The sequence below is a fragment of the Chiloscyllium punctatum genome, chromosome 22 (genome assembly GCF_047496795.1).
Source record: "Chiloscyllium punctatum isolate Juve2018m chromosome 22, sChiPun1.3, whole genome shotgun sequence".
In the NCBI taxonomy this organism is placed as follows: domain Eukaryota; kingdom Metazoa; phylum Chordata; class Chondrichthyes; order Orectolobiformes; family Hemiscylliidae; genus Chiloscyllium; species Chiloscyllium punctatum.
Window position 1 is genome coordinate 54752184 of NC_092760.1, and position 12122 is coordinate 54764305.

Here is a 12122-nt window from a genome sequence, read left to right on the forward strand (position 1 = left end):
CAGCATAGCAGCTCCTGGGATATCTGTCACACATCTCCAAAATCTTGAGTGGTCCCAGGTAAGCAGGACATTGATGTAGTGGAAGCCATTTTAGTCATCACGTTCTGTAGGTTGATAATAGAACACTCTCAAAGCAGCACAGGTGCAATCAATATAAACATAGAAAATAAAATCAGAATGTGTCCACATAATCAAAATTACAATGAATTTCACTAAATCATGGGATGTTAGAGCCTCATCCACTACTAGTATCTAAAATTAGGGTGAGACTAAGATAATACACAATACCACATCATACTTACAGCACCCAACAGGCATTCAACCCCAATAATGTTCATGTTAATGCCTATGCTCTACACCAATTTCCTCTGTTCATCATCTAACTCCTTCAATACATTCTTCCATTTTCTTCTCCCCTTAAGCTTTCCCTTGAATCAGGATTTGTTCAATCTTTACATGTGAGAAACCATATTTTGAGTTTTCTCATTCAAGGGACCAAAGAATAAATGTTTCATCGATAAGGCTTTGCACAACATTAAACAGAAATTTCAAAAGAAATGTTGAGGTTTGAAAAAAAAACATTAGAAAGACTTAACTGCAAAAAAAACCACATCAAAGCTTTAATAGTCATTTAAAAAGAGAGTAATGAATAAAAAAATGTCCATTAAAAAGATGGCAAGGAGTGAGCGAACTTATTAAAAATTTTTGATTTTTCACTGAGTAAACAGAGCTTGAGGGAGTCGAGTAGGCTGTGGGCCCTGATCACCATGATAGTGAGCTAACACTAACTTTGTGTTCACATTTGGTAGGGCACACATCAAGTTAGCCTCACCAGGATTCAAACAAAAGTGAGAGCCTGAAGCAGTTTGCCTTCTAGCTTAGGTTTTCCTCCACATCGTCTGAGTTCACCGATATGGCACACTCACTCATACACATACCTCATATGCATCATGTTTTTAAGATTAGATATATATACACACACACACACACACACACACACACACACACAAATTCACACAGCTACAAATTCATACTCATGCACACAATCTCACTCCCACACATCCATATTGCCCACAAACTCACTGGCTCACATGCACACAATCTCCCTCATGCAGACACGTATTCACATATTCTCACACAATCATTCATAGTCTTACACACGCAGACTCACACTCACAGCCATCACACACCCACCACATTCATTCGTTTACACAAATTCATGCACATAATTTCACACACATTCTTGTTCCCTCTCACAATCTGACACAGACTCACCCCAGTGTTTATCTCCCTTTTGCAATATGGAGAACAGTTGTACACAGTAATATAACAGTTAACCAAATTTCTACAGAATTTTAATACAAAATCCCTGTTATCCATTTCTATCCCTCTGCAAATGAGCCAAATTCTGAGTTTATCTTTGGCCTTATTATTCTTTGTGACCAAAATAAGGGACTTATGCATCTTTTTGTATTTCTTGATTGCTTCAGATTCATTTGCCTTCAATAACAAACCTGCATTTATGTATCACTTTTAATGTAATGAGATCTGGTAATGCATCAAAACACAAATATATTTTTAATGTTCATGCTTTTATAAGGATGTTGTAGATATAGTGGAATATATTTTTTATGGTGAATAGATTGATGGATATTTTCAGCCTTGTCCGACATGTCAGGAGAAGGTGAGGACTGCAGATGCTATAGAGTCAGAGATGAAAAGTGTGACACCTTATCCCAGATCTAACTCTCCAACTCAGCACCACCCTCTTGACCTGTCCATCTTCCTTCCCACTTACCTGCTGAACCCTCCCCACCAACCTGTCACAATCACCTCCTCCCTGCATTCACCTATCAACATCTCACCTACTTCTCCCCCAGGCACCCTCCCATCTCTCAGCCCTCTTCCCCCTCCACATTTCTGATGAAGGATTTTTGCCCAAAATGTCAAGTCTCCTGCCTGACCGGCTGTGTTTTCTCCAGTGTCACACTTTTCGATTTGACATTAATATCAAGCAGGAAAGATTGATCTCAAGTCTTGCACAATACGCCAATGTTTGAAAAGCACAGCATTAAACAGAAGAATTCCAATACGTGTATGTGAATGGAAGAAACCAAATTAATCTTTCCCACTCCCTTTCACTTAGATTAATGTTAATTTGATCCGATTTGGCCAAACAATAATTCTTGTCTGAGATCTAATGGGAGTTTGATCAGAATCATTCGGGGCAACATATTTTATTCTAGTTATATGGTATATATAGAACATTAGAACATTACAGCGCAGTACAGGCCCTTCGGCCCTCAATGTTGCGCCGACCTGTCATACCAGTCTGAAGCCCATCTAACCTACACTATTCCATGTACGTCCATATGCTTTCGGAAAGGGTTGACAATCCTCTCAGCTAGATTACTGCTCAGGTTGTAAACTCAAAACACAATCCCACATGTATCCATCTGTAGATACTAAAACATGATTTCCCTCTCCAGCAGTGGCCAAACAACTATCTTACCACTGTGTGTTTATGTATTGCAGTCTGCCAAGAAATGATAGATAATTATATAACAATGCAATTTAAACTGACTGCCCAATTTGCTGAGGATTACCCATCAGCGTGATGGATTGAGAAGATGCTGCTTATTTTAGTTCAGGTAGTGCAAGGCTCAGGAGTATGATGGCGACAGTTGGAGAACTAACAAACAAGCAGTCATGAAATAGGAGCAAAGACAGAACATTTAACCTCTTGAATCATTCAATAATATCATAGCCAATCTGTTTGCAGCTCAAATTTCACATTCTCATCTACCTCAGATCACCGTTAATTCCCCTGCCTTACAAGAACCTATCCATCTATGTCTTACAAAACATTCAATGACCCCACTTCTACCACCTTCTGAGGGAGTGTTCCAAAGTTGCACCACCCTCTGAGAAAACAAAATCTCACTTCTATCCGAACAGGTTCACTATGTAAAAACCATTTAGGGCCTTAGACACTTCAAGAAAGTCACCCCAAACCAACTAAACTCTGCTGGAAACAAGTCAACTAATCCTCATAAAAGTCTTGTAAACCTATTCAACACACTGACATCCTTCTTTAAATAAGGAGACCAAAACTGAACACAGGCTTCAAGATGAGCCTTCACTGATGCCCTGTGTAACTGAAGCATAACATCCTCACTTTTATGTTCAATTGCTCTCATATGAGATAATATCCCGTTAGGCTTTATAATGTGCTGCTGCACCTGCATACTAACCTTTTGTGACTCATGCACTCAATCACCTAAATCCCCTTGAATCTGTGATTTCTGCGATTTTTTGTTTATGTAATATTCTGCTTTTTCATTCTTCCTGTCAAAATGAACAATTTCATATTTCCTCACATTACACTCCATCTGCCAGATGTTTGCCCACTCAACCTATTAATATCAGTTTGCAATCTCCTGATGTCATAACCATAGAGATGCACAGCACAGAAACAGACCTTTCGGTCCAACTCATCCATGCCAACCAGATATCCCAACCCAATAGAGTCCCATTTGCCAGCACCTGGCCCATATCCCTCCAAACCCTTCCTATTCATATACCCATCCAGATGCCTTTTAAATGTTGCAATTGTACCAGCTTCCACCACTTCCTCTGGCAGCTCATTCCATACACGCACCACCCTCTGCATTGGTCCCTTTTATATCTTTCCCCTCTTACCCTCAACCTATACCCTCTCGATTAGATTAGATTCCCTACACTGTGGAAACAGGCGCCCTTCAGCCCAACTGGTCCACATCAACCTTCTTAAGAGTAACCCACCCAGATCCATTTCCCTCTGACTAATCCACCTAACACTATGGGACAATTTAGCATGGTCAATTCATCTGACTGTGGAGGAAACTGGAGCACCTGGAGGAAACCCACGCAGACACGGGGAAAATTTGCAAACTCCACGCAGAAAGTCACCCGGGGCTGGAATCGAACCCGGGTCCCTGGTGCTGTGAGGCAGCACTGCTAACTACTGAGCCACTGTGCCGCCCTATAGCTCTGGACTACCCCACCCCAGTGAAAAGATTTTATCTATATACCCTATCCATGCCCCTCATGAGGTCACCCCTCAGCCTTCGACACTCCATTTTCTTCACAATAATACTTTCCTACCTATTTTGATGTTGTCTGTAAATAAATGATTGATATAAATTGTAATAGGTTTAAGCTTAGATTCTTGTAGGACACTACTTGGAACATCCTGTCAATTAAACAAATACCATTTATATATACTGTTTTCTGCGAGGAACCAATCTATCCAAGCCAGTATGCTGCCCTCTCCACCACGAGCTTTAATTTCCGATAATAGCCTTTGATTTGGCACTTTATCAAAAATGCCTTCAGAAATCCAATCAGCTCCCTTTATTCCTTCAAAGTAGTTTATTAAATTGATGCAACAGGATTTCCACTTCACAAAACCATACTGACTCTTGATTACCTTGCGTTTTTTTCAAGTGCACAACTATAGTCTTTAACAATCCATTTTAATACCATCCTCACGACAGACATTGAGCTAACAAGGCTTACAGGTTCCTGCTTCCTGCCTCCCTTCTTGAATAGCGAGGTTACATTTATTACTTTCAAGTCTGATGGAACTGTTCTTGAATCCAGAGAATTTTGGAAAATTAACACCAACATGTTTACAAGCTACACAGCCATCTCTTTTAAACCCAAGGATGATATCAATCTGGAGACATGACTGCTCCTTCAGTTTGCTCAGTATCACTTCCTTTGGGATTATAATTTTGCATGTTACTCTCTCTTGCATCTTCTGATTTACCAATATTACTTAAATGCTTTTCCGACCCTACAGTGAAGACAGATCTAAGTATCTTCTGCCATTTACTCATTAATAGCATAAAAACTCCCCATTCTCATTAATTAAAGTAATACACACTTTATTAACACTTTTCTTTTGTAAATCCCTGTGGAAACTCTAATCATTTGTACATTCCCAGCTAGCTTCCTCTCATGTGTTAGTGTATTCTTGATTAAACTTTTAGCCATTCTATGCAGTCCTTTACACTCTGACCAATTATCTGGCCTGTCATTCACCTCTGTGCAGTTACAGGCTTTTACATCTGCTTTGACATTTCTCCTATCAGCTTTAGTTAACCAAAGAGTGTGGGTTAAAGTTTTTCTCTGTGGTAAGAATGTACTCATTCTGGCCAATTTGCCTCATCTCTGGATCTAATACTATCTCAAATATCCCTTGTAAGCTATGATTTGGTCACATTTCTCATCTTACTTTTACACAAGACAGGAATGAACAATTGCTGCAGTTTATCCATGCACTCTTTAAATGCTTGCTATTGCCTTTCCACCATCACTCCTTTAAGTAATGTCCGCCAATCCATTACAGCCAACTCATGCCTCACACCATTGTAAATTTAGATTCAGGACCCTGGACTCAGAATCAACTTCAATTACTCTCTAACTGGAAGAAGAATTTACCACATTACGGTCATTACAGACTGCAAATTATTCTTTTCTCATTACACAATATCCAGTCTAGGATGGCCTGTTCTCTGGTTGGTTTTTGAATGGACTGGTCCAGGAAAATCAACCCATGTACACCCCAAGAAATTCTCCTCTACAGTATGGTTGCTAATTTGAGTTGCTCAATCTATTCACATAATTATAGATATGCCTTTATCACACGAGTCTCTAATGACATCCCAACATCAATTGGTCTCTTCTAGTCACATTTTCCTACCTATAATCAAGATATGAGTTTCCATGGGTAATCCTTTCCTTTTAACCACAGTTTTGGTAAACATATGGTTCTACTCAAAAGAAATAATTTAATCTAGTTTAAAATTCATCTATATACATAGCTTCACATATCCCCAATAATTAAGCAGATGAACACAGAACACTTGGAGAATTTTGTATCTTTATTATAATTAATAAACTTTAGTGTAAAACAGGGAACCTCTGGAGCAAGACAAAGACAAAAGGAAAGAACTCTACAGTCTTCTGAAATGCATAATAGAAGCTTAATTTCGTGGACAGCTCAACAAAATTACCAGTTCTCTTCAAAATACTCAACATCTATGATCTTTGTTTATAGATAAACATAGGATATTGTTGGATTAAACAAACATAACTTTAAGCCAATATGGATGTTTGAAAAAGCCACTATGCTTTTACTTTCTTCTGGGACAGGTTGATCTTGTCACCCAAACTGAGAGCCATTCCCTGTAAGAAAATGGAGATACAGTGAAGAGGAAATGAAATGCAGAACATTTGCTAGATGCTAAAGTATTCAAAGCCTCATTTTGCAATTTCAGATTTTGTGCTGATAATAACAAGCATAGTCTGACATAAATAGATTACAGTTAATTGTCAATTATTCTAATATATATTACCACTGACCTGACTCTTGGCTCTAATGCGTATGTGACCAGTCACAGGAGCATCTGGTCCAAGATGTACCGGTTTCTCTATGCTGACATTTGCAAGCGCATCTTCTCCAAAAATGGACCGAGCATAAAGATTCGCTGCCATGAAACCACAATAACCAGAAAGAGCCTAAAATATAAAAAGCATTCACATTAGGCTGTCAGATTATACACAAACCAAGCTGTTTTCTAATTGATTTATTTCCTGACTTCCAAAAGTCTTTCCTGAAACAAATTTATATTGGGAAACTCCCTTAAATAAATCATTTGAAGCACGCACATGTTGTAGTCTCATCAAATGTATAAGAAACAGAAAATTAAAAATAATTTTCTGAAATTTAAATAGGAAAGCAAAAATTGAGATGCTAAATTCAAAAAGTGAATTTGCAAACACTTTTTTATAAGGTTCCCCAAAAGAGATTATTTTTGTTTTGAGAAATGCTTTTAAAAATTGCAATTCACACTTCCGCAATTTTGTAGTAAAAAGCTTAAGTTTGAGTGTTTGTGCATAAAGGAGCACTTCATCATCTCCCAACAGATCCTCATCGACAATAGGTGCAGGAGTCGGCCATTCTGCCCTTCGAGCCTGCACCACCATTCATTATGATCATGGCTGATCATCCTCATAGTAAATCTTCATTACAGATTTTACTGTAATCAGAATGGGATTGCCTCATAAAAGCAAATAAATAATGTATGCGTCACACAGGAATAACGCACTGCTTTACATCCTAATTGTAAACAATATTTAAGTTTTTTTGATAGCTGAAGTCTCCCTTGATACATCATTTGTTGTCTCAATGATCTCTTTATTATTTTAAAATGTTTTTGATTCACAAAATGCATCAATATGCTTCATGCCACAATAATTTTAAATGTTCCTACTTCTGTTGGTGATTTAACCAAACATGACTCCGTTGGACTTCCATTGCCAATCTGCAATCCTGAGTTGAGCAACGCTATTATACTGAACAGTTCATTTTTCACTGGACTTGTACTCTCTGAAGTACTTTCAATGTGTCTGCACATTTCTAAGATTTTATAAACTACACAGTGAAGGAGTACAGCCGATTGGATCAACTGGCTTTTCACCTTCGATTCTGACAATTGTTGTTTTACCCCTAAGTTAGGCTCTCCTTACCTTGATAATACCTATTAAAAGGGAAAGGGAAAGGAACAATTGCTGGATCACGCCCCTAAACACATTTATTGCCCATAGTTACCTGCTCAACTACTCAATGCATTCTTCACTTTCACTCTTTTCCGAACATGTGACAGATGTCACCCAAACAGGAGCCTGAAATTTGTGCCATACCACAACTCATTGTTCCAAGGAGCATGACCTTTTCTCACGTAGAGTCATAGAGATGTACATGGAAACAGACCCTTCAGTCCAATTCATCCATGCCAACCAGATATCCCAACCCAATCTCGTCCCACTTGCCAGCACCCGGCCCATATCCGTCCAAACCCTTCCTATTCATATACCCTTCGAAATGCTGCTTAAATGCTGCAATGGTACCAGCCTCCACCACTTCCTTTGGCAGCTCATTCCAGACACATACCACCCTCTCTGTGAAAAAGTTGTCCCTTAGGTCTCTTTTATATCTTTCCCCTCTCACCCTAAACCTATGCCCTCTAGTTCTGGACTTGCCGACCCCAGGGAAAAGACTTGGCCTATTTACCCTATCCATGCCCTCAATTTTGTAAACCTCTAAAGGTCACCCCTCAGCTCCGATGCTCCAGGGAAAACATCCCCAGCCCGTTCAGCCTCTCCCTACAGCTCAAATCGTCCAACCCTGGCAATATCCTTATCAATCTTTTCTGAACCCTTTCAAGTTTCACAACATCTTTCCGATAGGAAGGAGACCAGAACTGCACGCAATATTCCAACAGTGGCCTAACCAATGCCCTGTACAGCCACAACATGACCTCCCAACTCCTGTACTCAATAATGACCAAACACCTTCTTCACTATCCTATCTACCTGCGACTCCACTTTCAAGGAGCTATGAACCTCCACTCCAAGGTCGCTTTGTTCAGCAACACTCCCTCGGTCCTTACCATTAAGTGTATAAGTCCTGCTAATATTTCCTTTCCCAAAATGCAGCACCCTGCATTTATCTTAATTAAACTCCTTTTGCCACTTTCCAGCCCATTGGCCCATCTGGTCCAGATCCTGTTGTAATCTGAGGTAACCCTCTTCGCTGTCCACTACACCTCCAATTTTGGTGTCATCTGCAAACTTACTAACTGTACCTCTTATGCTCACATCCAAATCAGTTATGTAAATGACAAGTAGAAGAGGACCCAGCACCGATCCTTATGGCACTCCACTGGTCACAGGCCTCCAGTCTGAAAAACAACCCTCCACCACCACCCTCTGTCTTCTACCTTTGAGCCAGTTCTGTATCCAAATGGCTAGTTCGCCCTGTATTCCTTGAGATCTAACCTTGCTAATCAAATCTCACATGGGGAACCTTGATGAACGCCTTAGTGAAGTCCATATAGATCACATCTATCACTTTGCCCTCATCAATCCTCTTTGTTACTTACTCAAAAAACTCAATCAAGTTTGTGAAACATGATTTCCCACGCACAAAGCCATGTTGACTATCCCAAATCAGTCCTTGCCTTTCCAAATATATGTACATCTGGTCCTTCAGGACTCCCTCCAACAACTTGGCAACCACCAATGTCAAGCTCACTGATCTGTTGTTCCCTGGCTTGCCCTTACCACCCTCCTTAAACAGTGGCACTACATTAGCCAACCTCCAGTCTTCCAGCACCTCACCTGTGACTAATCGATGATACAAATATCTCAGCAAGAGGCCCAGCAGTCACTTCTCTAGCTTCCCACAGAGTTCTAGGGTACATCTGATCAGGTCCTGGGGATTTATCCACTTTTATGCGTTTGAAGACATCCAGCACTTCCTCCTCTGTAATATGGACATTTTGCAAGATGTCACCATCTATTTCTTCCAGACTATATCTTCCATATCCTTTTCCACAGTAAATACTGATGCAAAATATTCATTTAGTATCTCCCTCATTTTCTGCAGCTCCACACAGAGGTTGCCTTGCTGATCTTTGAGGGGCCCTATTCTCTCCCCAGTTACCCTTTGTCCTTAATGTATTTGTAAAAACTCTTTGGATTCTCCTTAATTCTATTTGCCAAAGCTATCTCATGTCCCCTTTTTGCCCTCCTGATTTCTTTATAATCTAAGGATTCACTCAATCTATCCTGCCACTGCCACCAAATATCTGCATCCACCTTCTACGTACTGTAGTTTACTCACCATTTTTGTCTACTCCAGATACAAGAAAAAACAAATTGAACATAACAAGGGTCACATATGAATCATGATTTTCAGAGAAAGCTGATGAGTCATGTAATTCAATCTCCAAAACAGGACTATAAAATCCTGCAGTGACATGGCTTATTTAGCTCTTGTTCTCCCTCTAAATTGCAATATGATTTACTAATATAAAAATCAAAGGTCTGTCATGTAACACTAACTCAAACTCAAACCATTACATTCTTATTCACCATCTGCGACCATGCACCTTTGTAACAATTCCATTAGGTGGCAGAGCACAGCAAGAAAGAATTATCTACAATATATTCAGTTATTTGGTTCCTTTACAATGACTCTCTGGATCCTAGAGAGACTTATATAGACTGCACATTTCAGCATTGTCATTTTGTCCAACAACCCATAAAAACTGAAAGAACTATGGATGCTGTAAATCAGAAACCCAAACAGAAGTTGCTGGAAAAGCTCAGCAGGTCTGGCAATATCTCTGGAGAGAAATAAGAGTTAACATTTCAGATGCTGCCAGACCTGCTGAGCTTTTCCAGCAACTTCTGTTTCTAACCCATAAAAACTGCAGTTAAATATAAAATTAGTATTAATTTGAATTGTCCAGACTTTGTTATCTAACCTTAAACAGAGGATCTCCGCCGCACCTCACCTGTCAACAGTCATACTACATTGTTCCATTGTGTGCAAAGTGACAAAAATAACTCTGTAGCTGAATAAGATATCTATTGCACAAAGGGAGGTTTTTGCTATCTAACTGAAGTTTTTCTTCTCATCCCTTTGATGCATCTATCCATGTGCTCCACATCTTCTTCAGTCCATCCAATATTGTCAAAATCCCCAGGATAGCTCTTGCGAACTCCAAAGAAACCAACCCTTTAGCTGGTTCTGCTTGAACTTATTATTGCAGATGCAATACCAAGTGAAAATTACTTGAGTTATTTTAAAAAAAAAACACTCCAAAACCATATTTAGTACAACCTGCTGGAGCGTGGGTGATATCAGAAACAGACCATTTGAACTCTTCACAGTGTAGCTCAGGTTCTTATCTTAAATGACCCTAAACTTTAAAAAAGAGACAGAGCAATTTATCATGAAATTTAAATAGGATGTGTTGCATTATACAATGCAAAATGTTCTTGTTCTTAGAAAGGATCACATGCTCTGATTTGCCACAACTAGCACCATGTCAAATGTCTTCTGACTTTACTCGTAATAACTCAACCTTTTTCCGTTCAGTATTACCCCAGGACATGGCATTAACTCCTTCGTGTGAGTATCATCCTTGTGTTTCAGTAAACAAAATGAACATTGTATTCAAAGTTCCCTGCAGCCTAATCACCATCTCTAGTTCAATTATGAATTTTCTTCACCCTATGGTCTATTGTTGTCCAAACATAATTCACATATACTGGCCTTGTTGTTTTCTACTCTGCATTTGGTGAATATATAGTGCACTGAGTTTATTTACAGTTTTGCTTTATTCACAATTACTTTAACACTATTTGTTGTGAAGCATTTACTGTACTTTTCTCTTCCTGAATGTAGTACAACAGTCTACAAACACTTTCATTCACATATTCTAATTAAAAACCGTAGTCCTAGAATAGAATTCAGGAATAAATACATTCTGCTAAATAAAAACACATATTTGTGTGTTTCATAATAATATATTAAAATTTGAGGTGCTCCAGTTTGAGCCCACTTTCTTAAAATCAAGTGATAAATTCAATGCTATCCTGAATATTCAGGAATAAATTTAAACAGAAATACTTAATCACTCAAAATTGATTTTTTAAAATCAATTTACATTTTTTGATGTGCAATGAGAAAATGTTCTACTGGCTTTTCGTGAAGATTCAAGTGGTCAGTCAAAATAAAAGTTGAGAGTCAATTGCAAGGTTAACCAATATTTGTTTGCGAGTTATCTGTGCCTGTGTGTTTGCTTACCAACCCTTCTGCTAGTTATCAACTTCTACTGATGTGCACACAATCAAAACCCCTCAATTGTGGACACGACTATTTAATCTCCCTTTGAACTTCTCTGTCTTAAGGAGAGCAATCCCAGTTTCTCAAGTCTTGCAACATTACATAAATCCCTTGCTCAGAGTACAACTCTGGCAAATCTCCTCTGCACCCTCTCCAAAGCCTTGACATCCTTCCTAAAATGTAGTGCCCAGAATTGACCTCTAACCAATTACTTACTGAAAATAACCAGAACATAGTTTTTGAGCACTCTGCCTGTACTTATAAAGTGAAGTTCCTCTACGTATTTTTCAACAGGTGTTTGAACTTAACTAGTCAAAGATCTGTGTTTGTGAATCTACAGTTCTTGGTTTTGCATGCACTTTACTGATTACTA

At 39.0% G+C, this 12122-nt stretch overlaps 1 protein-coding gene across 1 annotated transcript in view; it reads right to left on the bottom strand.

Moving 5' to 3' along the window:
• Window positions 1-5912: 5912 nt before the first annotated feature.
• The window catches only part of copb1 (COPI coat complex subunit beta 1), a 48585-nt gene continuing 42375 nt past the window's right edge, over window positions 5913-12122 (bottom strand). Inside the window, exons 21-22 of the mRNA XM_072592352.1 lie at window positions 6412-6567; window positions 5913-6234 (exon numbers count right to left, since the gene is read on the bottom strand). Of these exons, the coding sequence (XP_072448453.1) occupies window positions 6175-6234; window positions 6412-6567 (216 nt within the window). The 3' untranslated portion in view covers window positions 5913-6174. The remainder of the gene's footprint in view (window positions 6235-6411; window positions 6568-12122) is intronic.